Below are 25028 nucleotides of genomic sequence, written 5' to 3'. Positions count from 1 at the left end.
TCAGCCTCTTCCCATCACTTGTGATCCACCTTTGGCCCGGAGCTCAAAGGAAAATGTTGCCCTAGCCTAGGGGATTGTTTAGAAAAGGGGCTGTTTGAAGGGAGGATCAAATGCAGGAGAGATCTGAAGGTTTGAGCTGGAGATGGATTGGCTGTGGAAGGTGAGAGGTTGAATGAAAGAAGATTACTGTATTGTAATTGTAATTCAGTTTACCCTGGGCTTTCTGAAGGCAAAGCCCATGTCCAACATGCATTACTTTAGACCTAACACCATATGAGCTCCGTATGTTTTTTGCAGGGTTGTGATATTTTTATCTCAGAAGACTATACTTTCATTATCCTTTTTCATGTAAAAATGATTATAAATGCAGAATTTTTTTTATTGTGTAGTGAGGGCAGGGGGCATGGGCACAAGGATTTAAAGTTTACCTATAGTGCCTAATGCCCTTGCACCAGCCTGGAGAGAGTGTGCCACACAAAGACCCCCTACCATTCACCCATCTCCAGGGGAAAAGGCAGGAGGCAGGTCTTAGGATTCCTGGGAGTCAGCTTCCTATAAATATTATCACTGACACGCCACCACTCCTCTGGGAACTCTGATCCTTGCTTTCCCCTTTCTGCAGTATTGAAAATCACCAAAAGGGCCATACTACAAAGAGACTCCCCTCCTTGCCCCTTTTGATGATTTAACCTGTGCCGTGCCTTTGGGGGATGGGGGAGCACTATCTCATCCCTTGCCTCAGGCAGCAGATTGCCTTGAGCTACCCTTGTGAGTGAATGTGTGAATGTGAGTATGAGTGAGAAACAGAGTATGTGCATGTGAAAGATGTGTATGTGAGAGACAGTGAGAAAGGGAGTGAATGAACATGTATGTGTTTGACAGTGTATGTATGAGAGAGAGAGAGAAAAGAAAGGTTATAGCTCTTCCTCTCCCCAATCAACTATAATCTCAGGCTGACTGGAACGGAAATCAAGTTCTCAGGTATGGAGAGCGGGGTATTTTTAAAATACTTTAAATACTTATTGGGAGTTATTTGATGTGTTTTTTGTTATGAAATATTTTATTGGTGTTTGGGAAATGTAAAAAAAATTAAATTAAAACATATTTAATTAAAGTTTGGACTGCTGGAGGGAAATGGACTTTTTTTTTTTAGCAGGGAAACCAGACCTGGGACAGGGTGAGAGAGTGAGACAGTGCTACAGTCAGCAGACTGTTTCTATTGTGTGTTGATTATTGAAAAACAATAAAAATTAAATGTAAACCCCCCCCAAAACAATGAGAAGGGGGCAGCACAATAACTGTTCACACAGGGCTGCAAAGAAGCTAGCACCGGCTCTGTGTTACAAAGCACTCTGTGAGCCACTTCAAAACTGGCAAGCTGGCACTTTCTACTGCTAATCTCAGACAGCAGCGAATTTTGCAGCTATTGGTTGTGCCGGAAGACAAGCCCCGGCAATCTGCAGCCGTGGGAGTGGCTCAGCAGCAGCCAATGCCGGCCCAGGCCCTGCGCGGGAAGCCGGGTGGCGTGCGCAGTCATGTTCACGCGCATGTGAGCGGGAACCCCCTGCTCGTCGCCCAAGTCCAGCGGCACCAGCCCCCTTGCTCAGTCCCTCTCAAGCAGCACCGGGCATGCTTCTGTTAAAACAAGAAGCTCCTCTGATCCCAGAAATCTTTGGGAGCTAACTTTGAAGCATTCCAGACGAAGCCCGTCGTTTTCTGATGGTAGGAAATTCCTTGCCGGGCCATCCTGCGTTCGCTTTCCAGCGCAGCAGCATTGTGTGCAAAGGGCTTTGCGAGTGCTGGTAATTTGATTCCCTTGAGAGCTAAAACACGACGCAGTTAGTGGAATATATGGGGGGAGGGGAAAAGGGCGAAGTGGATTGAAACCCCTCCTAAAACAAGACAAAGGTCGTTGCATTCGGATTCATTCTGAGACACCGATACCTCGCTCCTGCAACTCTCAGGTAAGTGTCCTCTATTTTACGTCCGGAAAGTGAATACTTGGGGAATGCGTACACAAATAAGCAGAAGAGACTGAAAACAACAGTATTAAGGACAAGGGAGTAATTAATTGCAATGTGCAGTGTTGTAAAAAGTAAACAAACTGAACTCCCTTCGGCCCATATCTTTAAGGTCTTGATCGGCCGCAAAACTTTATCAGGCCCTAGTGATGCTCCTCAGCTGCTCCGTGCACCAAGTGCCCTCTATTGCCACCCCTCTAGAGGCTGTTCCCCCCCCCCCCCCCCCCATGATGCCTACCTTCTCTCGCCTATTCCCTGCCCTGTTCAGCACGATAACCAGGGATCTAATTTTATTGTATATCTTATCTAGCAAATTCTTCAGAGGAAAAGGGCATTTGTTGTTGTACTTTCTGTGACCCTTTCTGTATGTCTTGTCCCCCCTCCATCCTTGTGAGTCTTTGCTTTTATTTCTGCTTTCTCTCATGTATCTTTACTGTTATTTCCACCCCGGCCATGTCTCGGTTCCTTTCCTTTCTCGCTCTCTTTCCTTCTTGTTTGTTATAGGTCTCTGTGCTCTCTCTCTGTCTGCTTTCTCTGTGTTCATCTGTCTTCTCTCCTTTGCTGTGTGACTATGTTATTTTCTCTCCTCCAATCTCAGGCTTTCCATTTACCTTCTTGCCGTGTGCAGAACCAAGCAGCTTGCAGTTAGCTTTTTTACAAATGTACCAAAATAGGTTGGTGCAATCTAAGGACCTGATTTATATGGAGGTACATATTTTGATCACAGTAGAGAGATTACGCAGTAGTTTAAACATGTGACATAAATAGCTAAGACTCAAAATATCTTGAACGAGTAGATGTGAATCGGTTATTTACACTTTCGGATAATAGAAGGACTAGGGGGCATTCCATGAAGTTAGCAAGTAACACATTTAAGCGGAGAAAATTATTTTTCACTCAACGCACAATTAAGCTCTGGAATTTGTTGCCAGAGGATGTGGTTAGTGCAGTTAGTGTAGCTGGGTTCAAAAAAGGATTGGATAGGTTCTTGGAGGAGAAGTCCATTAACTGCTATTAATCAAGTTTACTTAGGGAATAGCCACTGCTATTAATTGCATCAGTAGCATGGGATCTTCTTGGTGTTTGGGTAATTGCCAGGGTCTTGGGGCTTGGTTTGGCCTCTGTTGGAAACAGGATGCTGGGCTTGATGGACCCTTGGTCTGACCCAGCAAGGCAATTTCTAATGTTCTTATGTAAATTGTAATTGTGACCCTCATATTTGTAAGCCACTGGTTGCAAATCAGATATGCTTTTGATATGTGTTCAGTTAGGCGGTGTATATATATATATACTAGCCGTTAAGCCCGTAACAATGGGCTACATTTAAAAAAAAATTTCGGTAAATTACTCCACCCCTCCCCTGCACAAAGACAGAAAAAGAGACCATCTACTAAAACTCTCATCCTCTCCTCCCTCCCCTCACTCTCTCCTCCCCCCTCCTTCACTCTCTCCTCCCTCCCCTCTCTCACTCTCCTCCCCTTCCCTTTCAGCTCATCCACAACCGGCAGATGGGGGGGGGATGTCCCTCCCTCGCGCGCGCGCCGCCGCCGCTACTGCTCCTCCTGCTCTTGCTCGTCGCCGCCGCTACTGCTCCTAAGGACCCAGCGCCATTTTTTTTTCGGGCACGCTCCGCTCTGGCTGACGTGCTCGCCCGCCTATGCGCGGTAGAGTTGCTCTCTACTGCGCATTTGCGGCACGTTGGTCAGGGCTCCCTTATCTAGTATATATATATATATGTGTGTGTGTGTATGTATATATATATATGTATATATATATATATACATATATATATATATATAATATTTTTATTTATTTATTTATTTGGTGTTTTTCTATACCGGCATTCGCGAAAGGTATCACATCATGCTGGTTTACATTTAACAAGGGGTGTAAAATGAAAATACACAAAAAAACTTTATATAAGAAAGCTTTAGTGAAAAACTATACATTTCTATTGTGACATAGTTTTTCACTCTCATTTTTGCCTTCTATTGTCCATATTTAGGGGCATGTAGCCAGATAACTCAGAAATTATTCAGCTAAATGAATATTTGGGAACTTACATAGCTAAATGTGTAGCCAGATATTTTATTATCCAGCTAAAATTTAGCAGGATAACTTTAGGAGTGTTCCAGGGAAAAGTTACTTTAGGCGGATAAGTTATTCTGCAAACTCCGATATTCAGAGTTAGCTGGAAAACTTATCCAGCTAAGTCTGGTAGCATCAAAAGTTCTCCTAGAGTTATCCAGATAAAGTTAACTTTAAAATAACAGTATATATTGATTATACCTCCAAAGTTAGCCAGATAACTGTGTCCAGCTAACTTTGCTATCTGGACAATGACTGAATATAGACTTCTGAGCCTTTTCCCATAGACACAAAATGGATGAAAAGCCTTAATAAATCATGCCCAAACTTTGTAGGTGAAATAGTAGAGGATGATGTGACTTGCCCAAGGACAGTAGGATTTGAACCCTGGTTTCCCTAGTTCTTAGCATGTTGATCTAACCACTAGGCTAATTTCACACAAGTAAGCTCTTCTTTTTCTGTAAATCAAAAAATTTGGTGGAGCTTACTAACCTTTAATAATTATTGCTGGATTTGAGGCTCCATGTTCTCCCTTCTTAACAAGGGGGAAGGATTTTTTTTTTTCCTCTTAACAAGAGAAACTATTTCCCATCTTCCCAAACCCTGGTCCCATGCAGAGGAGAGATGAGAAATAGGAATATGAAGACACCCGAGGGAGTTAATTGAAATTGGAGAGGGAAGGGGAAGAAAAACCTAGGAGAGGATGCAAAGCATTATTCAGCATTTTCTCATGCATGATAGTGCCACAGACTTCCGTGTGCATTCCTATGCACAAAAGATGGCCTCTGAGACTGCTGCGACCGTTGCTGCCCAATGTCCTTCACTCCGCCCTCTTTATTTCTGTGGCGACTCCCTCCGGGGTTGAAGGAAGGCTGACTGCCGCGGCGTCTCCATGCCGACCTTCTCCGGCGTTTCCCGGATCGGCTCGACGCTGCAAATCCGCCGTCTTGTTCCTGAAGCCTAAGGGCGCGCGCGCGTCCCAACTAAGTACCAGCAAGAGCACGAATCTCAGGGGCGTCCCCCTGAGATGACGTCATCCGCTTCAGATATTTAAATGTCTTTGAAACACTAACAGATCGAGTTAGCAAGGATAAGGTTACGGATGAGTTCACTCTATCAAAGCTACTCTGCCTTCTCGGACTTACCAGAGGTACCCGCTCCTCGGGGGCCTCGCTCTCTCTCTTTGCTTTTTAGGTTACAGACGGGAATCGGTACTCGCTCCTCGAGGGCCCTTGTTCCTGGACTCATTGCTGTTCACTTCTGCCTGGAAGCTTTCACTGTCTACTACCTCAGTGAGTTACCACCGCTCTCTCAGAGCTTTCCCTGGAACCAGGTACTCGCTCCTCGAGGGCCAATTCCATTCCAGCTCCTGAGCTTCTTGAGATCATTATGTGAGTGTTATCTTCTAAGTTCTGTTCATGAACTCTGCATACCCTGCCTACTTTCTATCTACGGTTTCTCACCAGTTCAGCCATCCAGGGATCACTGTTCCAGTATCTGAGGGACTACAACCCAGCCGGGCATATCAGCTCACTACTGCCACCTCTGGTGGTTTCAAATCCTGTTTAATAAAAGAACTAGTGTGTGTCTGTCTCCGTACTCTAAGCCTAGCCGGTGGTCCCTCTCGGGATCTTCCCCCGGGGATTGTGGTCATCTGCCACCGGCCCAAGGATCCACCTACTACTATCTCCAGTGACAACAGATTGCTATTCCAGCAGTCTATCACTAACAGATTGCTACTCCCAGCTCTCTCAACAATAGCAGACCTAACAGATTGCTACTTCCAGCTCTACAACAGAGCTTTAATACCAGAATTGCCAACAACTACTCCGCCCCCCTCCAACTACCGGCGGAAGTTCGGAACCAGCTACAGTGGTGGCTGCAAGAAAACCACTTGAGCGAGGTAATAAGCCTATCCTCACTGGACTGGACCTTGCTCACCACGGATGCGAGCCTGCGATGGTGGGGAGTCCATTGCCAAGAGCTAACGGTCCAAGGGCAATAGAACAAAGAAGAGTCGGCATGGAACATAAACCGACTGGAAGCACGAACAGTCAGTCTAGCCTGTCTGCGATTCAGTCACAGACTCCAGGGCAAATCTGTCAGAGTCAGGTCGGACAACGCCACAACAGTGGCCTACATCAACCCACCGGGGGAAACCAGAAGCCAGCAGTTGTCTCTGGAAATAGAACCCCTAATGAAGTGGACGGAAATAAACCTACAAGGGATATCAGCCTCCCACATCGCAGGAAAAGACAAAGTCGCTGCGGACTACCTCAGCAGAGAGAGTCTGGAGCCATGGGAATGGACACTGTCCACCGCAGCCTTCCAGCTGATAGTAAACCACTGGGGGACCCCAGCAAACCGGGTTCATCACCCGAGTTCCCAAGTTCTTCAGCCGCAGACGGGAACCTCTGACCCAGGGAATCAATGCCCTCGTCCAAACATGGCCACAGGAGGTCCTACTGTAAGCCTCCCCCCATGGTCACTACTGGGCGGAATCATCCGCAAGTTAAAACACCACAGAGGGATAGTTCTTCTAATGGCCCCGGATTGGCCAAGAAGACCGTGGTACGCTGGCATGCGAGAATGCCTAGCGGGGAGCCCTCTGCGTCTTGTCTCCACACAGGGATCTACTCCAGCAAGGACCGATCCTCCACGAAGACCCAACGAGATTCTCGCTTACGGTCTGGCCATTGAGAGGTCTTGCCTGAAGAAGAGCGGATACTCAGGGCCAGTGATTGACACCCTGCTCCGGGCGTGCAAGGTTTTCCACATCCTTAACCTATATACGAATATGGGAAATATTCGAAGCCTGGTGCAAAGACCGCGACATCAGGTCACGGACATTCAAAATTCCCATGATCCTGGAATTCCTGCAGGACGGCATGAAGAAAGGGCTGTCCCTCAACTCTATCAAAGTCCAACTGGCCGCACTGGTCTGCTTCAGAACTAAAGTGGACGGTATCAGCCTAGCCGCCCATACAGACGTCTCACGCTTCCTGAGAGGGGTCAAATAGATCCGACCACCTCTACAGTGTCCGGCACCCCTATGGAACCTCAATCTAGTACTAGACTTCCTAGCAGGAGCCTCCTTCAGACCCACGCGTGGTCTGCTCCTATGGCTCCTGACCTTGAAGACGGCATTCCTAGTGGCAATCTGCTCAGCCCTTCGAATCTCCGAGCTTCAAGTGCTATCATGTCGGGAACCATTCCTCAGATTCACACCATGATCCGTACAGCTACACACTGTACCTTCCTTCCTTCCAAAGATGGTCTCTCTCTTCCATCTTAACTAGTCTACCTCACTACCATCCCCAGACGAGAACAAGGAATCGGAAGACTCATGCTGGCTTTGCCATCTTAACGTCGGTAGACTCCTAGTCCGATACCTGGAAAGATCGGAATCCGTACGAAATCTATTCGTTCTTCACAGCGGGGAGAAAACAAGGGGAAGCGGCCCTCGCGGGCAACATAGACCGCTGGATCAAAGAAGCGATCAAGGCAGCCTACGTAGAGGCAGGCAAGCCTCCACCGCTGCAAGTCAAGGCCCATTCCACAAGGCCCCAGGCAGTGGCCTGGGCAGAAACCAAGATGCTGTCACCTGTCGAGATTTATCAGGCGGGCAACGTGGTCCTCAACCCATACCTTCTCGAGGTTCTACTGCCTGAATGTCCAGGCCAGAGAGGACACAGCATTCGCAAGGGCAGTCCTAAATGGACCACGGGCAGCCCTCCCACCCATCTTGGGAGTAGCTTTTATAGGACCCATTGGTCCTGAGTTCATCTGCTACATGCTAGGAAATGGAGAAATTACTTACCTGATGATGTCATTTTCCTTATTGTAGACAGATGGACTCAGCATCCCGCCCATGGATGCCCGGAAAATACGGAAACTCGGAGGACAATCCCCGAGAGCAGGATAAGCACGGGTGTAAGCCAGCCCTTGCCCCTAGTAAGACACCCTCAGCGACCGGATGCCGGCACTTCTCGGTTGAATGCTCTGGCGGCCCTCCAGCTAGAAATCATATCAACCAATGCAAGTTAATCAAGTTATCCACACATATATCCAACACCTGCTTTTCGAAGGAGAAAACTGAGGAGCAGAGCCTCGGGCTCGGGTATATGTAGTGCTGACGTCAGATTGAAATCTGACTCCGTCTCCAACTGCTATCATGAGCACACTATACCCATTGGTCCTGAGTCCATCTGTCTACACTAAGGAAAACGAAATTATCAGGTAAGTAATTTCTCCAATAATACCTCTGTAGAAATCTATAATGCAAACACCCTAGAGTTCAGGTTGTGACAACACTTGAGGCCCTAGGATAAATGAGGCCCTGGGTAAGCATGGTTGGTGACGACCCCCCCCGCCCCCAAACTGTGTAAGTGTGTGGGTTTGTAAGAGAGAGAAAATGAGAGCCTTTGTGTCACACAGAGGCTCTCAGATACAGGTGCTCTCTCACACGCACACACTTACATATGTTCATTCTCTCATTTATTCCCTCACACATATGTACACAGGCTCTCAAACACTTCCTCTCTCATACACACATCCATACACTTACACACACATATTAGCTCTCTCATATACACAGGTTCTAACACAACCACAAGCACACAGGCTCTAATTCACATAGACTCACAACCAGACTTCTGTCTCACACCAACACACTCATGGCCTCCCCTTCTCTTCAGGCCGTGGTGAAATGGGGTCTGCTGTGGCCCCATTGCTGCTTGTTCCTTTCTTTGGGCCAAGGCAGGATGGGGTCCACTGCAGCCCCAACACTGTCGGGCTTTCTTCAGGCTGCGGCGGGATGGGGTTTGCTACGGTCCCTCCGGCCTCTTTTGGGCTGCTGTAGGATGGGGTCTGTCATGTTCTGGCTGCTGCTAGTCCTCCTTTGTCACCATGGGCTAACTGATGCCGGGTGGTGCTCTGGGTGCCCCTCAGCTCATGGTTGCCCCAGGCGATCGTCCCAGCTTGCTCACCCCAAAGACCGGCTCTGCCTTGAGTTTGGTCTGCAGATCTATTCAGTTCATCTCAAGAACGATACTGTGGAACTAGAAAAGGTGCAGAGAAGAGCAACAAAATTGATAAAGAGGATGGAATAGCTCCCTTATGAAGAAAGGCCTAAACAAGTTAGGGTTCTTCAGCTTAGAGAAGAGACAAATGAGAGGGGACATGATAGGGCAGGTTTTTGAGTCCCAGACACAGGTTTGGTTTTTGGGATATCCACAGTGATTATGCACGAGATATATTTGCATGAACTTCCTCTATTATATGCATCTAGAGTAACAGTGGATTTGTGGACAGCAGGATGCACAAAAGTTCCTAATAGTATTTCCCTACCACCTAGTAGCTGTACGAATGACTAAAGAATGCTGGGATGCTCCTTGGTGGAGGTTAGAGCTGATCAAGATAAAGCTGTGCATGTTTTGGAGGACTGGATGTGGGTGGATGGCACTTAAACTATACGGTCTGTGAAAATTATTTCAATTGAAATTTATTTTGAATAAGCATTTTATTGCGCACAAATCTTGTGTGGAGATCCGGACACTGACTATCTTGGTTTTGCAGGACAGTCACCATCAGGGCCCTTGAAATATATCTTCATCCACCCTACATAAGTACATAACAGATGGGTAAGACGAAAGTCTGAGCCCAGCATCCTGTCTTTGACTGTAGCCTGTCCAGATGAATGGTGGATGCATGGAATGCCCTACCGGAAGAGGTGGTTAAGACGTGAATGGTAATTTAATTCAGGAAGGGCATGGTATAAACACTGTGGATCCCTTACAGGCTAGAGAGCAGTGGTTCCCAACCTGGGTTTATGTGACACCTAGGGGTCTGCAAGACCATCACAAGGGTCTGCCAGGTAGGGAGGCAATTCAAAGTGCAACTGCTGAGAATAAAGCAGGCTGGACCTCATCTCTGAGGAGCTCTGCTCTAAGGCTTCTGCCTCCTATTTGCATTGTCGATCCCATGCCAAGGAAAGGAAATCGCAACCTCAACAAGCCCAAACTGGCACCCAGAGGAGGAGGAGGAAAAGAATGTGATTGATTGCCACCGCAGGGAGTCTGCAGCTGCAACTTCAACTAGATGCTGCTCCACAGGACCAGAGACGGCAGCAAACAAGGGTGATGATCCTGAGGAGCCTTTCTGGCCCCTGCTACATGTACTCTGGCTGTCTGCTGGCCTGAGAGTGAGGGAAAAAAAGTTGTGCTGAGGAGTAGCATGGCCATTGGTGGGGGTCAGAAGAAAGGAAAAGAGAGAGAGGTGGCCATATTGGGATCAATATTCAGAAAGATATAAAGAAGAGGGCACAGGGAGCAGACAGCAAGAGGGACAGCATAGGAGTGAAAGCACTTGGATAGGGCCTTAAGAGGGAGGAGGGCAGGAAGGAGTTCTGTAAAGTGGCACATTATAAGGGTGCTATTCTGGGTTCAGGACCATGCCATACCGGCATTCTGCCCAGGGGGCTCTGTCCTGTGGGGCTAATCTCACTGAAGTCTATACTGGGGGCTACCTGAGGAGCTTATCGCCTGCATGCACACAGGACTACCTCGGGGCTTACCCAATATTAAACCACACACAATTACTGGGATTATACCTGGGGGTTTGAACCCAGGAGCTTATTCCCTACACAAATAGCCATACACAAACTGGGATTCAGTACATCACAGTTTCAGATACTTAGGAAAGTAAGTTTATTTGAGCATTAGGTGGATAGAACAAATACAATCCAGAGGATCAGCCTATACTATCACGTTCGGAAGCACGCTCTCCCCCCTCTCTCTAGTTTTTATTTCTCCTTATACACTAAATGCTTGGGAAAAACAGCGATGTTCCCTCGCTCTGATTTCTTATTCAGTTTCAGGTGCAGCTGTGTGACATTCACTCTCTCAGGTTTTAGTATAAGTTAATTGCTTGCTTATCATCATAGACCTCTCAGAATAACTAAAATAAACATACTCTTACCTGTGCCAAACAGTAAATATGTGTTCACTCAGAGGTTGGCCTGTGGCCTTCAAACTAGTCTCTGTCTGGGTGAGAACTCTGAATCCACATGGCCCAACCTCCACACACATCCTCAGCCAAAGTAACAAAAAATGATCCCAAGATATTCCACCCCTAGATTCAGAGGATTCACAATGACACCTGCTGGGTGAAAAGTTTCCTAATCTATGGTTATATTGGTGTCAGCATTAATCAGAACAATGTGTTTTAGTTATTGGATATATACATGCATTAAACACTGGTCCCCTTAGGACTAGCAAATATAAAAACCAGGGGCTACTATCATATTTGCAAGAAAAGCTAAATCTCATTAACTCATTGCTCCCTCTGTGCAATTGGTCAGAATACCCTTATCAAGAATACCTAAGCCCCATTAAACTTCATGTCACCTGGAGTTTAACTGACCCAGAGGTCTGGCCAATTTAAAACCTTAAAACAATCCTAGAGCAAAGCTCTGTCGCTGACGTACAGTGATAACTTAAAATGAATAATTCTGTTTTCTAATAATTTAAATGTTGTTAATCACCTACACAACTTGGAGTATATTTTTTTAGTTGATTTAAATCATCCTTTTAAATAATATATCAAAGGAGTTGGAGGCGGGTTTCATATATTGTGTAGGTGCCCGGCACCACTACTTAGTGGTTATAATCATCAACCATCCTCCTCCTCCTCAAGATGTTTTTTTTAGAAATTTTTTTTGTGTTGCGTATGCTAGTCCCGATAGCCTAAGACTCTCTGTGGCAATAGTCTGTAGTCCCCGAAGCATTTTGGATTTTTACTTTAACATCTTCTGTTCCCCGGGGCATGAACGACGAACTCAACTTCAATACCCTGCTGTAGATTCACAATATACAGGATCTCCATAGGCACAACATTTTAGATCCATAAGGTACCCGAATATATCATATCGGGTCCGGTTTTAATATTTGAGCATTGATAAAGTTTTGATGCATAGCAATACACAGCACACAGCAATACGGGCTTCTCCAGATGCCGGTCAATGATAGTAGGAGGATACGGTCAAACAACCGAGCATGTTCACCTGGAGGACGTTTACAAGTGGCAATTCTCTTTCAGGTCTGCATTGAAGCAAGATTCCATGCTAACATCGTTCCCTATTAGGTCGGGGCATCACGTCACCAGCTGACGTGAAATGAAAACGAGCCAAGAGGACGCCCTATTCCAACTTAGTTCCTTCAGGTCCGCTCATCAGATAGTTTTTCAACAAGAAAGTTCTCTGTAAGGTCGGACTTTGACGTCATGAACGCGCTCAATTTTTTCAAGTCACTCATTGGCCATTTTAGCTCCAGTAGACACATATAAAAGGGGTCATAGTAGGCCTACAGACTATTTCTTCCGGAGGCGATCGAAAGAGGAAGATCGCTATGTGGCAGATATTGACATCATTTGAGGAATCGCTGAGTGGAGAGTTTCAGACCCCGTGAAGTTGGTTTTTTCAGCATTCATTTAGTCCCCTGAGGAAAGGACTGACGTCTGAAACATGGACTGTTCGTGTCGGGATCATCACTAAAGGTTGGACAACTACACACCAACACAAATCGGGGAAGTCTGATCTTTTCTCTTTTGAACACCTTTTCTCAGTTTCATAGAGCACAACAGTGTGTAGCACGCACATAATCCAATTGTATACTATGCCACGGAAGAGTCTTAGGCTATCGGGACTAGCATACGCAAACACAAAAAAATTTCTAAAAAAAACATCTTGAGGAGGAGGAGGATGGTTGATGATTATAACCACTAAGAAGTGGTGCCGGGCAACCTACACAATATATGAAACCAGCCTCCAAACTCCTTTGATACTATTATTTTAAACAGGCTGATTTTAAATCAACTAAAAAAATATACTCCAAGTTGTCGTAGGTGATTAACAACATTTAAATTATTAGAAAACAGAATTATTCATTTTAAGTTATCACTGTACGTCAGCGACAGAGCTTGCTCTAGGATTGTTTTGATTTATTAATTAGTCGCTGAATCTAGTGGTGTATTTTTTTTTAATATAATTAAATTTTAAAACCTTAGCAAGAAGGCATGCCTCTGGCCTGCCAGAGAGTGTCACACAGCGATTGGTTTCAGTATCTTCTGTCATCCATTGTGATCTCCATGTTGGTTGTTGTGTGTGGTTGGCCCTCTCTGACTTCTGGGGGACACCCAGCTCCTCAGAATATATTAGACACCTTTCATTGATTATCCAGCATCAGGCCTACTGCATCTCAGCTAGCCTGCATTCACATGTGCAGTTATTTGAATGACTCTCTACCCCATGATGAAGTATGTCTCCATACTCAACAGCATCTCCCACTGCAGTGTACAGCCTGCTAATCCTTATCTTTTAGGTCTTGGAACAGTTAAACTCAGGTATAGCACATACTCCCCCTCCCACGGATGTGGCAAAGCAAAACAAAATCCCTGTTTTCCTAGCTTGTAGCCAGATGGACTCAGGACCAATGGGTATTGTAATCTCCTAATAGCAGATGGGAGACGGAGTCAGATTTCAAAGCTGTCAGCCTACATATACCCGTGCAACATGCTTAGCTTTTCAGTATTTCTCCGTCTCCCATAGCAGATGCGGACACTATCCTAATCCAGAATAGTGTAACACTTACAGCTATAAAGAAGAGAGAAAATTTACCTCCAAGAAGAGAGCCCCGCTTCTCCTGTGGTGAAACCTATCGGTCCCTCCCTCAGTCGAGACTTTCCTGAGACGACTTCGCTATCCCTCAGAGGTGAGCCTTAGTCCGGCGGCCGATTTCCGGCATGGACACAGCCCTCCGGGTGGCTGAAAGGCAGCGGGTGAAGATGAGTGAGGCGGTGAAGGTCTTTCTCTCTCCCCTGCAGCTGGAGACCGCCCGGCACGTGACCGGTAAGCGCCAAGACCAGGTAAGGTAGAAACTATTTCTTCTAAGTCTCCGGTCTCCAAGACTCAAATAGCCGTACTGTTCTTCCTCTGTCGAAGGTTTCTGAAGTTGGGTTGAGCAGCCCTCCTGGGACAGGCCCCGATCCCGTGCGAGGGTCCACACACGTGGAGACCCTTTGGGGGGGGGGCGCCATCTTACCTTCGGGGTCGTCAGCGCCATTTGCCCCCCTCTTTCGGCGGTACTCGCGAGGCAGACCAGAGGACCAAAGCGCCTAACCTAAGCGCTTATCTCCGTTAAAAGCGCACAGCGACACGCACATCTGAGTTGTGCGCATAGCAATGAGCACAGCTAGGCTGCGCGCACAACTAGGCCATAAGTGCATTACTGGGCCGCACACACAAACTCCGCCGAGCAGTCAAATTCCGCCACCTAAATCGCACAACTAAGCGCATCCTCTCGCATAACTCCATGCACGGTCGAGTTTTCCAGACCTACACGTGCGCAGGCAATGGCACCACCAGCCAAGAAAGCCAAAGGAGCCTTTCTTTGCCCAGTCTGCCAATTGAGAGCTTTACAACCGGAATTAGAATCCCTTCTGTGCCAGCAGTGCGAGCAGACCCGGGGACCCTATTCAAGACCCCCTACAACCAGGAGAGGGATCTGGAATCTCTGATTAGAGCACCCCAGACCTGAGCATCCCCATTTCAGCGCCCCCACAGGGAAACTCCTCCGGGGCTCCAACTACAATCTCCCAGGGGATCCCCATGGACCGTGGAACTTTCTCCTGGGTGGAATTCTTTAAAGGGCTGCAAACCTTTGTCCAAGCGCAACAAGCCCCGGCCATGCATCAGGCCCAACCTCCATCGATGGAGGTTAGGCCTGATGCATGGCCGGGGCTGGTTCCTGATGCAGGGCGTATCCTGCATCAGGCCTGATGCAGGATACGCCCCCCAGGATACTCGAGACATACCTCTCATTCCCACGAACCTCCCCGTGGGGGAGCCAGATACCTCAGAGGACGAAACCGCCTCCCTGGAAGAAGGAGAAATTCCTCCAGGGATGGAGCCTCACCAGACCATGCTCCGTTTCTTTCACAAGGACGAATTTCCAACCCTTGTGTCCCAGACCATGAAGACACTGGGCCTCCCAGGCATGGAGTCCACAGCGGAACCAAAGAAGAATCCCATGCTGGTGTACCTCGTAAGGCCTCTTGCTATTTTCCCATGCTGGAAACCATCAAGGAGCTAATTGACCTAGAATGGAATGCTCCAGAGGCTACTTTCAAAGGCGGGCAAGCACTAGAAGCCCTATACCCACTGGAACCCACGGCTGAAGAATTACTTCAGTTTCCCAAAGTGGATGCTATGATCTGTGCAGTTTCAAACGCACCACAATCCCAGTGGAGTGAGGGGCGGCATTGAAGGATGCTCAGATAGAAGGCGAAGCCATCCTCAAGCAGTTTTGATGTATCAGCAATGACGCTACAAATTGCTTCCTGCTGTGCCTTAGTGGCATGTTCCTGTTCGATCCTTGCCAGAGATGCGACCACGCCCGAGAGGCGATGGAGTCTGCGGTCTCCTTCCTAACCGATGCAACTGCAGACCTCGTACGCACCTCATCCAGGGGTGTCGCCACTGCAGTGGCGGCAAGAAGACAATTATGGCTCAGGAACTGGTCAGCCGACGCGACCTCCAAAGCGAATCTAATGAAAATGCCTTTTAAAGGATCCCTCCTGTTCGGGAGTGAACTGGAGAAAACTAGCCAATAAATGGGGTGAATCCCCAGTACCTCGACTACTTGAGGACAGGAACAAAAGAACATATCTGCGCTCCTCACCCAGGAGGAACAAGGGCAGGGAATCGCAGCGTTTTAAACCTTATAAGAATACACAGCCCCAAGCCGCTCGTCCTGCAGGAAGGTTCCAGTCCTTTCGGAACAAGCTCATTAAAAGAGGGGCAACTTACGGGATGATGTCACCGGGGTCAGCAGCATAGCTAACTAGCTCCAGACACCCCTCCCTCACATCGGACACCATCCTCCCCCGCAAAACTTTGATATTTTAATTTTTTGATGGGAGTCAGATCAAGGTATCTGGGGCAGCCGTTTCGCCATGATCTGCAGCGAAAATGAAGCTTCTGAGGCCAGTAAACACTTAAAAACGGTGCAGCCTTCCCCGCAGCATCGGCGTCTCGGGCCTGGACTCCGTTCCTTTCAATCGGCGGCCATCCTCCCCTGGAACACTTTAATACCTAAAAGGTTTTGTCAGGAGATTGATCAGCGAGTCGGGGGCTGCCGTTTTGCCGTGATTTGCGTAAAAAACGAAGCTTCTAAGGCCGGTAAGGCTCTAAAATCAGCGCGGCTTTCCCTACAGCATCGGTGTCCTAGGCCTGAGCTCCCTCCCTTTGCATCGACGGCCATCCTCCCTACCTTATTTAGCATCTACCTTCTGGATTTGGGGGGGTTGCTGAGGACGCCTGGGGCTTTGGAATCGCTGCGTTTTGGGATGGAATTGAGCGCTCCTGGGCCCGTAATTAACCATAGATCGGCACGATCCTCCCAGCACCATCATAGTGTGGCCAAGATGGCTGCTACAAATGCGGGAGACCACATGACTCCAGTTGCAGAAGTATCGGAGGAAGCCCTATGTAAGATATCTGCAAAGGTGGCTGAAGTGGTGGATGCCAGGCTCCTTAAAATTCAGACCTCCATCGAAGATGTTGTAAATGCTGTAGAGGGGCAGGCTAAAAGGCTGGATGAAGCAGAGAACAGGCTGTCTGATCAGGAAGACAGGCAGCAGAAAGGCAAGTACAAATGCTTTCTGCACAGAATTCTTCATTGCTAGACCGGCTAGAGCAGTGGTCCCCAACCCTGTCCTGGGGCCCACCAGCCAGTCGGGTTTTCAGGATATCCACAATGAAATGCATAAAGGGGGATACCGTTTGCCCTCCTTTTTCCTGCTAAGTTACGAGTTCAACACAATGGAACTGGCCTCTTTTTCAGCAAAAAAGAAGATGCCAATTCATTTATCTCCAAATCACAAAACATATAGAAAGACATAGTTTAATGGAACAAAGTCACCCAAGGCAAGCCGTGCCTCACAAATCTGCTTCACTTTTTTGAAGGAGTTAATAAACATGTGGATAAAGGTGAACCGGTAGATGTAGTGTACTTGGATTTTCAGAAGGCATTTGACAAAGTTCCTCATGAGAGGCTTCTAGGAAAAGTAAAAAGTCATGGGATACATGGCGATGTCCTTTCGTGTACTACAAACTGGCTAAAAGACAGGAAACAGAGTAGGATTAAATGGACAATTTTCTCAGTGGAAGGGAGTGGGCAGTGGAATGCCTCAAGGATCTGTATTAGGACCCGAACTTTTCAATATATTTATAAATGATCTGGAAAGGAATACGACGAGTGAGGTAATCAGTTTTGCAGATGATACAAAATTATTCAGAGTAGTTAAATCACAAGCGGATTGTGATAAATTGCAGGAAGATCTTGTGAGACTGGAAAATTGGGCATCGAAATGGCAGATGAAATTTAATGTGGATAAGTGCAAGGTGATGCATACAGGGAAAAATAACCCATGCTATAGTTTCACAATGTTAGATTCCATATTAGAAGCTACCACAAGAAAGAGATCTAGGCGTCATAGTGGAGAACATATTCAAATCGTCAGTTCATTGTGCTGCGGCAGTCAAAAGAGCAAACAATAGTGGGAATTATTAGAAAGGGAATGGTGAATAAAACGGAAAATGTTATAATGCCTCTGTATCGCTCCATGGTGAGACCGCATCTTGAATACTGTATACAATTCTGGTCGCCGCATCTCAAAAAAGATATAGTTGCGATGGAGAAGGTACAGAGAAGGGCGACCAAAATGTTAAAGGGGATGGATCAGCTCCCCTATGAGGAAAGACTAAAGAGTTAGGACTGTTCAGCTTGGAGAAGAGACAGCTGAGGGGGGATATGATAGAGGTGTACCATGAGAGGTCTAGAACGGGTAAATTTGAATCAGTTATTTACTCTTTCGGATAATAGAAGGACTAGGGGGCACTCCATGAAGTTAGCATGTGGCACATTTAAAACTAATCGGAGAAAGTTCTTTTTCATTCAACGCACAATTAAACTCTGGAATTTGTTGCCAGAGGATGTGGTTAGTGCAGTTAGTGTAGCTGGGTTTAAAATAGGATTGGATACCTTCTTGGAGAAGTCAATTACCTGCTATTAATTAAGTTAACTTAGAAAATAGCCACTGGTATTACTAGCAACAGTAACATGGGATAGACTTAGTTTTTGGGTACTTGCCTGGTTCTTATGGCCTGGATTGGCCACTGTTGGAGACAGGATGCTGGGCTTGATGGACCCTTGTGGCATGTTCTTATGTTCTAACTACGTGATTTTGATTGCTTAAGCACAGGAACCAGAACTATTTACATTCCTTTCTTGCGGAGAAGGAAGGAAGGAGAGAAAAAAGCTTATGAGATAGATTACTACATATCTTTCCTCTCCCTGCTTTATGAAACATTTTGCCAAAACTATAGCTTCACAATTAAAGTAATGCAAACTTTAAATTAGGTGTAGGCACATACAAAAAGCATACACACCTGCTTTGCAAGCAACCTAAACCAGTAAAAGATGAAGCTAATTTCCTGGAAAGGAAAAAAAACCCTCAGCTTGTAGAACTATGCAGGAAGAGAAATAAAAACTTCAAACATTTCATTTTGGTCTAGCTCTGTATTCCACTGTTTTCACAAAAATCAAGGAATAGTTCAGTTTATCAGCTGAGGCCAGGCACCCCACAAACTTTGATTCAGTATATCATGGTTCCAGGTACTTAGGCAAGTAAGTTTATTTGAGCACTAGGAGGATAGAACAAATACAATCAGATCATACAGAAGAATAATGATAGATAATATAAATTACATGTTTCCAAAGGATCAGCCTGTGCTATCACATCCGGAAACGTGCTCTCCCTCTCTCTCTGTAGCTGTTATTTCTCCTTGTACACTAAATGCTTGGGAAAAGCAGCAATGTTCCCTCCTTCTGATTTCTTATCAGTTTCAGGTGCAGCTGTGTGGTCTTCACTCTCTCAGGCTTTAGTTTAAGTTAATTGCTTGCTTTCTAATCATAGACCCACCAGAATAACTAAAATAAACAGACTCTTACCTATTCATAAGCATTTCACAGTGCAAAACAGTAAATATGAGTTCACTCAGAGGTTGGCCTGTGGCTTTCAAACTAGTCTGTGTCTGGGTGAGAACTCTGAATCCACACGGCCTACCCTCTATATCAGAGCTTTCCAAACTTTTCATGTTGGTGACACATTTTTTAGACAAAAATAATTTCACAACACAGTAACTCAGTCTACTAGCAAACCAGAGGTTAAAGGTTAAACGAACGAAACATATTTCGACAATTTATGTAGGTTTCCTTAAATTTGTACATAGGTTGTGTCGTGAAACATTTTATTTATCTCATGAAAGCCTTTCATTTATATTAAAAATATATAATATTCCAAGATTAATGTTATTGTTATAATTTATGAATAACACACTCATCTCTCTCTCCCCCTCCCCAAGCACAGGTCTGGCCCCCACACACTCATCTCTCCCCCCCCCCCCCCCCCCCAAGCACAGGTCTGGCCTCCACACACTCATCTCTCTCCCCCCCCCCCCCAAGCACATGCCTGGCCCCCACCACACTCATCTCTCCCCCCCCCCAAGCACATGTCTGGCCCCCACCACTCATCTGTCCCCCCCCTCCCCAAGCACATGTCTGGCCCCCACACACTCATCTGTCTCCCCCCTCCCCAAGCACAGGACTGGCCCCCACACACTCATCCTCTCCCCCCCCCAAGCACATGTCTGGCCCCCACACACTCATCTCTTTCCCCCCCTCCCCAAGCACAGGTCTGGCCCCACACACTCATCTCTTTCCCCCCCCCTCCCAAGCACAGGTCTGGCCCCCACACACTCATCTCTTTCCCCCCCCCCCCCCAAGCACAGGTCTGGCCCCCACACACTCATCTCTCCCCCCCCCCCAAGCACGTCTGTCCCACACACTCATCTCTCTCCCCTCCAAGCATGTCTGTCCCCCACACACTCATCTCTCTCCCCCTATGCACTTCGTCCCCCACACACTCATCTCTCTCCCCCAAGACATATCTGTCCCACACACACTCATCTCTCTCCAAGCACATGTCTGGCACACACACTCATTGTTCCCCCCCCCAGCACTATTGGCCCCCCCAAGCACACCCCACACACACTTCTCTCCCCTCAGCACATGTCTGTCCCCCACACACATCTTCTCTTCCCACCCCCCAGCACATGTCTCTGGCCCACCACATCATCTCTCCCCCCCCAAGCACATGTCTGGGCCCCACAACTCATCGTTTCCCCCCCAAGCACATGTCCTGTCCTCCACACACTCATTGTTCCCCCCCCCCCCAGCACATGTCTGGCCCCCCACACACTCATCTCTCTCCCCAAGCACATGTCTGTTCTCCACACACTCATCTCTCCCCCCCAAGCACAGCTGTCTCCACACACTCATATCTCTCCCCCCCAAACACATGTATGGCCCCACACATTCATCTCTCTCTCCCCCCCTCAAGCACATGTATGGCCCCCACACATCATATCTCCCCCCAGCACAATACTGTCCCCCACCACTCATCTTTCTCCCCCCACCAAGCATGTCTGTCCCCCACACACTTATCACTCTCTCCCCCCCCCCCGAAGCACATGTCTGTCCCCCACACACTCATCTCCCCCCCAAGCATGTCTAGCCCCCACACACTCATATCTCCCCTCCCAAGCATATGTCCCCCACACACTCGTATCTCCCCCCCCCCAGCACATGTCTGGCCCCCAAACTCATGTACCTCTTCTTTTTGATTGTTGCCAGTTAAGTGCTTCACTGCCTTCAGCGTTCAAGCCTGCCATAGTACATAATACCTTCCATGATCACATAAGAACATAAGAAATTGCCATGCTGGGTCAGACCAAGGGTCCATCAAGCCCAGCATCCTGTTTCCAACAGAGGCCAAACCAGGCCACAAGAACCTGGCAATTACCCAAACACTAAGAAGATCCCATGCTACTGATGCAATTAATAGCCACTGCTATTAGGGATGTGAATCGTGTCCTCGATCGTCTTAACGATCGATTTCGGCTGGGGGGGGAGGGAATCGTATTGTTGCCGTTTGGGGGGGTAAAATATCGTGAAAATCGTTAAAAATCGTTAAAAAATCGAAAAATATCAAAAATCGAAAAAACCGGCACATTAAAACCCCCTAAAACCCACCCCCGACCCTTTAAATTAAATCCCCCACCAAATAACTTAAATAACCTGCGGGTCCAGCGGCGGTCCGGAACGGCAGCGGTCCGGAACGGGCTCCTGCTCTGAATCTTGTCGTCTTCAGCCGGCGCCATTTTCCAAAATGGCGCCGAAAATGGCGGCGGCCATAGACGAAAAGATTGGACGGCAGGAGGTCCTTCCGGACCCCCGCTGGACTTTTGGCAAGTCTCGTGGGGGTCAGGAGGCCCCCCACAAGCTGGCCAAAAGTTCCTGGAGGTCCAGCGGGGGTCAGGGAGCGATTTCCCGCCGCGAATCGTTTTCGTACGGAAAATGGCGCCGGCAGGAGATCGACTGCAGGAGGTCGTTCAGCGAGGCGCCGGAACCCTCGCTGAACGACCTCCTGCAGTCGATCTCCTGCCGGCGCCATTTTCCATACGGAAAATGGCGCCGGCCATACGCGTATGGCCGGCGCCATTTTCCGTACGAAAACGATTCGCGGCGGGAAATCGCTCCTGACCCCGCTGGACCTCCAGGAACTTTTGGCCAGCTTGTGGGGGGCCTCCTGACCCCCAGGAGACTTGCCAAAAGTCCAGCGGGGGGCCGGAAGGACCTCCTGCCGTCCAATCTTTTTCGTCTATGGCCGCCGCCATTTTCGGCGCCATTTTGGAAAATGGCGCCGGCTGAAGACGACAAGATTCAGAGCAGGAGCCCGTTCCGGACCGCTGCCGTTCCGGACTGCCGCTGGACCCGCAGGTTATTTAAGTTATTTGGGGGGGGGGTTCGGGAGGGTGGGGGATTTAATTTAAAGGGTCGGGGGTGGGTTTTAGGGGGTTTTAGTGTGCCGGCTCACGATTCTAACGATTTATAACGATAAATCGTTAGAATCTGTATTGTATTGTGTTCCATAACGGTTTAAGACGATATTAAAATTATCGGACGATAATTTTAATCGTCCTAAAACGATTCACATCCCTAGTGGCTATTCCCTGAGTAAACTTGATTAATAGCAGTTAATGGACTTCTCCTCCAAGAACTTATCCAAACCTTTTTTGAACCCAGCTACACTAACTGCACTAACCACATCCTCTGGCAACAAATTCCAGAGCTTTATTGTGCGTTGAGTGAAAAAGAATTTTCTCCAATTAGTCTTAAATGTGTTACTTGCTAACTTCATGGAATGCCCCCTAGTCCTTCTATTATTCGAAAGTGTAAATAACTGAGTCACATCTACTCGTTCAAGACCTCTCATGATTTTAAACACCAGACACTGTTGCTTGCAGTCAGTACCTGTTTGCCCACGTCCTCCTCGTGGCCAGGCCTTATCGGCGCAGCAGCAGCCAATGACAGGGTCAGCTGGGCTCAAGTCCCACCCACCAAGCCCAAAACAAACGCGATTGACAGCAAAAATCGCCCAATAATAAGGAACCCGTGAACTGAATAAAAAAAGCAATTGCTAGAAGAAAAAGCCCAAACTCACGGGAAATAAGCGAGGTTGGCAACACTGCATGCTACGTTCACGTTGGAGTTGCCATCGCAATCACATGACGCTGGAGGGGAGCGGCTTCTGAGGAGCCGACTGCTTTAATGTGTTACATTCGTGCGACACATCTTCACACTGCAGGTGACACAGTTTGGAAAGCTCTGCTGTAATGTTACAAAATGTGCAAGGGGTTTGAAAACTTTCTGAATGCACTATAACTGTCCTTTATCTACTTATTCCGCCTCACTCACAATTCTATAAACTTCTGTCATGTTCCCTCTGAGCTGTCTCATTTGCAAGCTGTGTAGCCTCTTATCATAGGAGAGTTATTATATCACCTTTATTATTTTTGTTGCCCTCCTCTTCACCTTTTCTTGTTTTACAATTTCTTTTTTGAGATGGCAAAACCAGAAATGTACACTGTACTCAAGGTGTGGTAATACCACGGCTCGCTGTTTTGCATTGCTTTTTGGACCATTCCTAACATTCTAATTACTTTTCTGATCACTGCCATGCACTGAGCTGAGGATTTTAATGTATTGACCATAAAGACTCAAGTTCCTTTTTCTGGGTGGTGACTCCCAGTACAGAACCCGTAGTTGGGATTCTGAAAATTCAAAATACATTAGATCAGCTGGCTCACATGTTTATTTACATCTTCAAAAAAAATCCAACAGGTTTGTAAGGTAAGACTTCTTTTTGCTAAAACTATGTCTGTCAATATGGTTGATAATTTTGTTTTTATGAATAACTTCCCCTCCTTGGGAAAGAAGCCTCTTTATGCCCCACTTCTAATAGAAGACATGGGGGGGGGGGACTACATGTATGATACAAAAAATATTGTTCTTATTAATTCCCAAAGATATTATTTTCCAAAACGTCTTTTTTTTTAACAATAACTTTTTTTCCTACTTATCTTGTAAGTTGAAACTGCTCATTCCGTGAACGAATGTTCTGGTGTTGATGATGCTGATTGAAGCCCATTGCGGGCAAGAGCCTGTGGATTAAACATTTAAAGCACTTAAAAATTTTACATACTGTTTGATGGTGGAGGTGTAATGCTCAGGATTTTTTTGGAGTTTGATTACTAATAAAAAAAAATTATAGATACATATTAGGAAAAAAGCAAATATAAAAGAAATCTAGCAAGCAAGAAAAATACCAAAGGTAACAGGATTAAACAGTGAATTAAAAAAATCCCAGAATAAAAAATACAGGTAAGAAAAGAAATTAGAGGGCAAATTAGAGGTAGCCCCACACACAGTCACTTCTGAAGGGGAGATTTCCCAGGGTTTTACTACTGAGCCCCATTCCCTGCACAGAAAACACATTTCCTGGATTCCCAGCAATAGGAGGCTGTTTTCAAGAGTTTTGTCACAGCAGTAAGTCCATGTTTTTCTCTTTCCTTGTGATTTAAAGTATGGCGGAGGCTGAGAAATCGTCTGTGATTATCCGTCGAATGCGAAGAGAATTAGTAGAAATTTTGCAGGAAGATCCAGACACCATCCTAGATGAGCTGGTTATCCAGCACTTCATCATGCAGGAGGAATACCAAATGCTGAGTGAGATGGAAGACTCACAAATGAGAGTGAGAGCAGTGCTAAATGTGGTGCTTAAGAAGGGAGAACTTGTTTGCCTGCATTTCTGAACAGCCTGAAAAGTCTGGGGTATGAATTTCCAGGCATGGATCACATTGGAAAAACTTGTGAGAATCAAGGTAAGGAGCTAGTTAAGGGCAAAGGGAAAAGGTTAATTTTATGAACACACTGACATACATTTTTCACCAAATTCACTAAGACATGTATATTTCAGTCAGTCTGTATAATTCTGTTTTGTCTTTTATATATTTTATGTAATATGTTTTTATGCACACTATGGGGCGGATTTTAAAAGGAGCGCGAATAGCCTACTTTTGTTTGCGCTCCAGGCGCAAAAAAAGTACGCTGGATTTTAGTAGATACGCGCGGAGCCGCGCGTATCTGCTAAAACCTGGATCGGCGCGCGCAAGGCTATGGATTTTGTATAGCCGCGCGCGCCGAGCCGCGCAGCCTACCCCCATTCCCTCCAAGGCCGCTCCGAAATCGGAGCGGCCTTGGAGGGAACTTTCCTTTGCCCTCCCCTCACCTTCCCCTCCCTTCCCCTACCTAACCCACCCGCCCGGCCCTGTCTAAACCCCCCCCTTACCTTTGTCGGGGGATTTACGCCTCCCCTGGGAGGCGTAAATCCCCGCGCGTC

At 47.0% G+C, this 25028-nt stretch overlaps 1 protein-coding gene across 1 annotated transcript in view; it reads left to right on the top strand.

Moving 5' to 3' along the window:
- Positions 1 to 1633: 1633 nt before the first annotated feature.
- LOC115094692 (interferon-induced very large GTPase 1-like) overlaps positions 1634 to 25028 on the top strand; it is a 57301-nt gene continuing 33906 nt past the window's right edge. The window contains exons 1-2 of the mRNA XM_029607943.1: positions 1634 to 1964; positions 24213 to 24431. Of these exons, the coding sequence (XP_029463803.1) occupies positions 24214 to 24431 (218 nt within the window). The 5' untranslated portion in view covers positions 1634 to 1964; position 24213. The remainder of the gene's footprint in view (positions 1965 to 24212; positions 24432 to 25028) is intronic.

This window comes from Rhinatrema bivittatum, chromosome 6, assembly GCF_901001135.1.
Source record: "Rhinatrema bivittatum chromosome 6, aRhiBiv1.1, whole genome shotgun sequence".
Classification (NCBI taxonomy): Eukaryota; Metazoa; Chordata; class Amphibia; order Gymnophiona; family Rhinatrematidae; genus Rhinatrema; species Rhinatrema bivittatum.
This window is presented reverse-complemented; position numbering and strand designations above follow the sequence as displayed.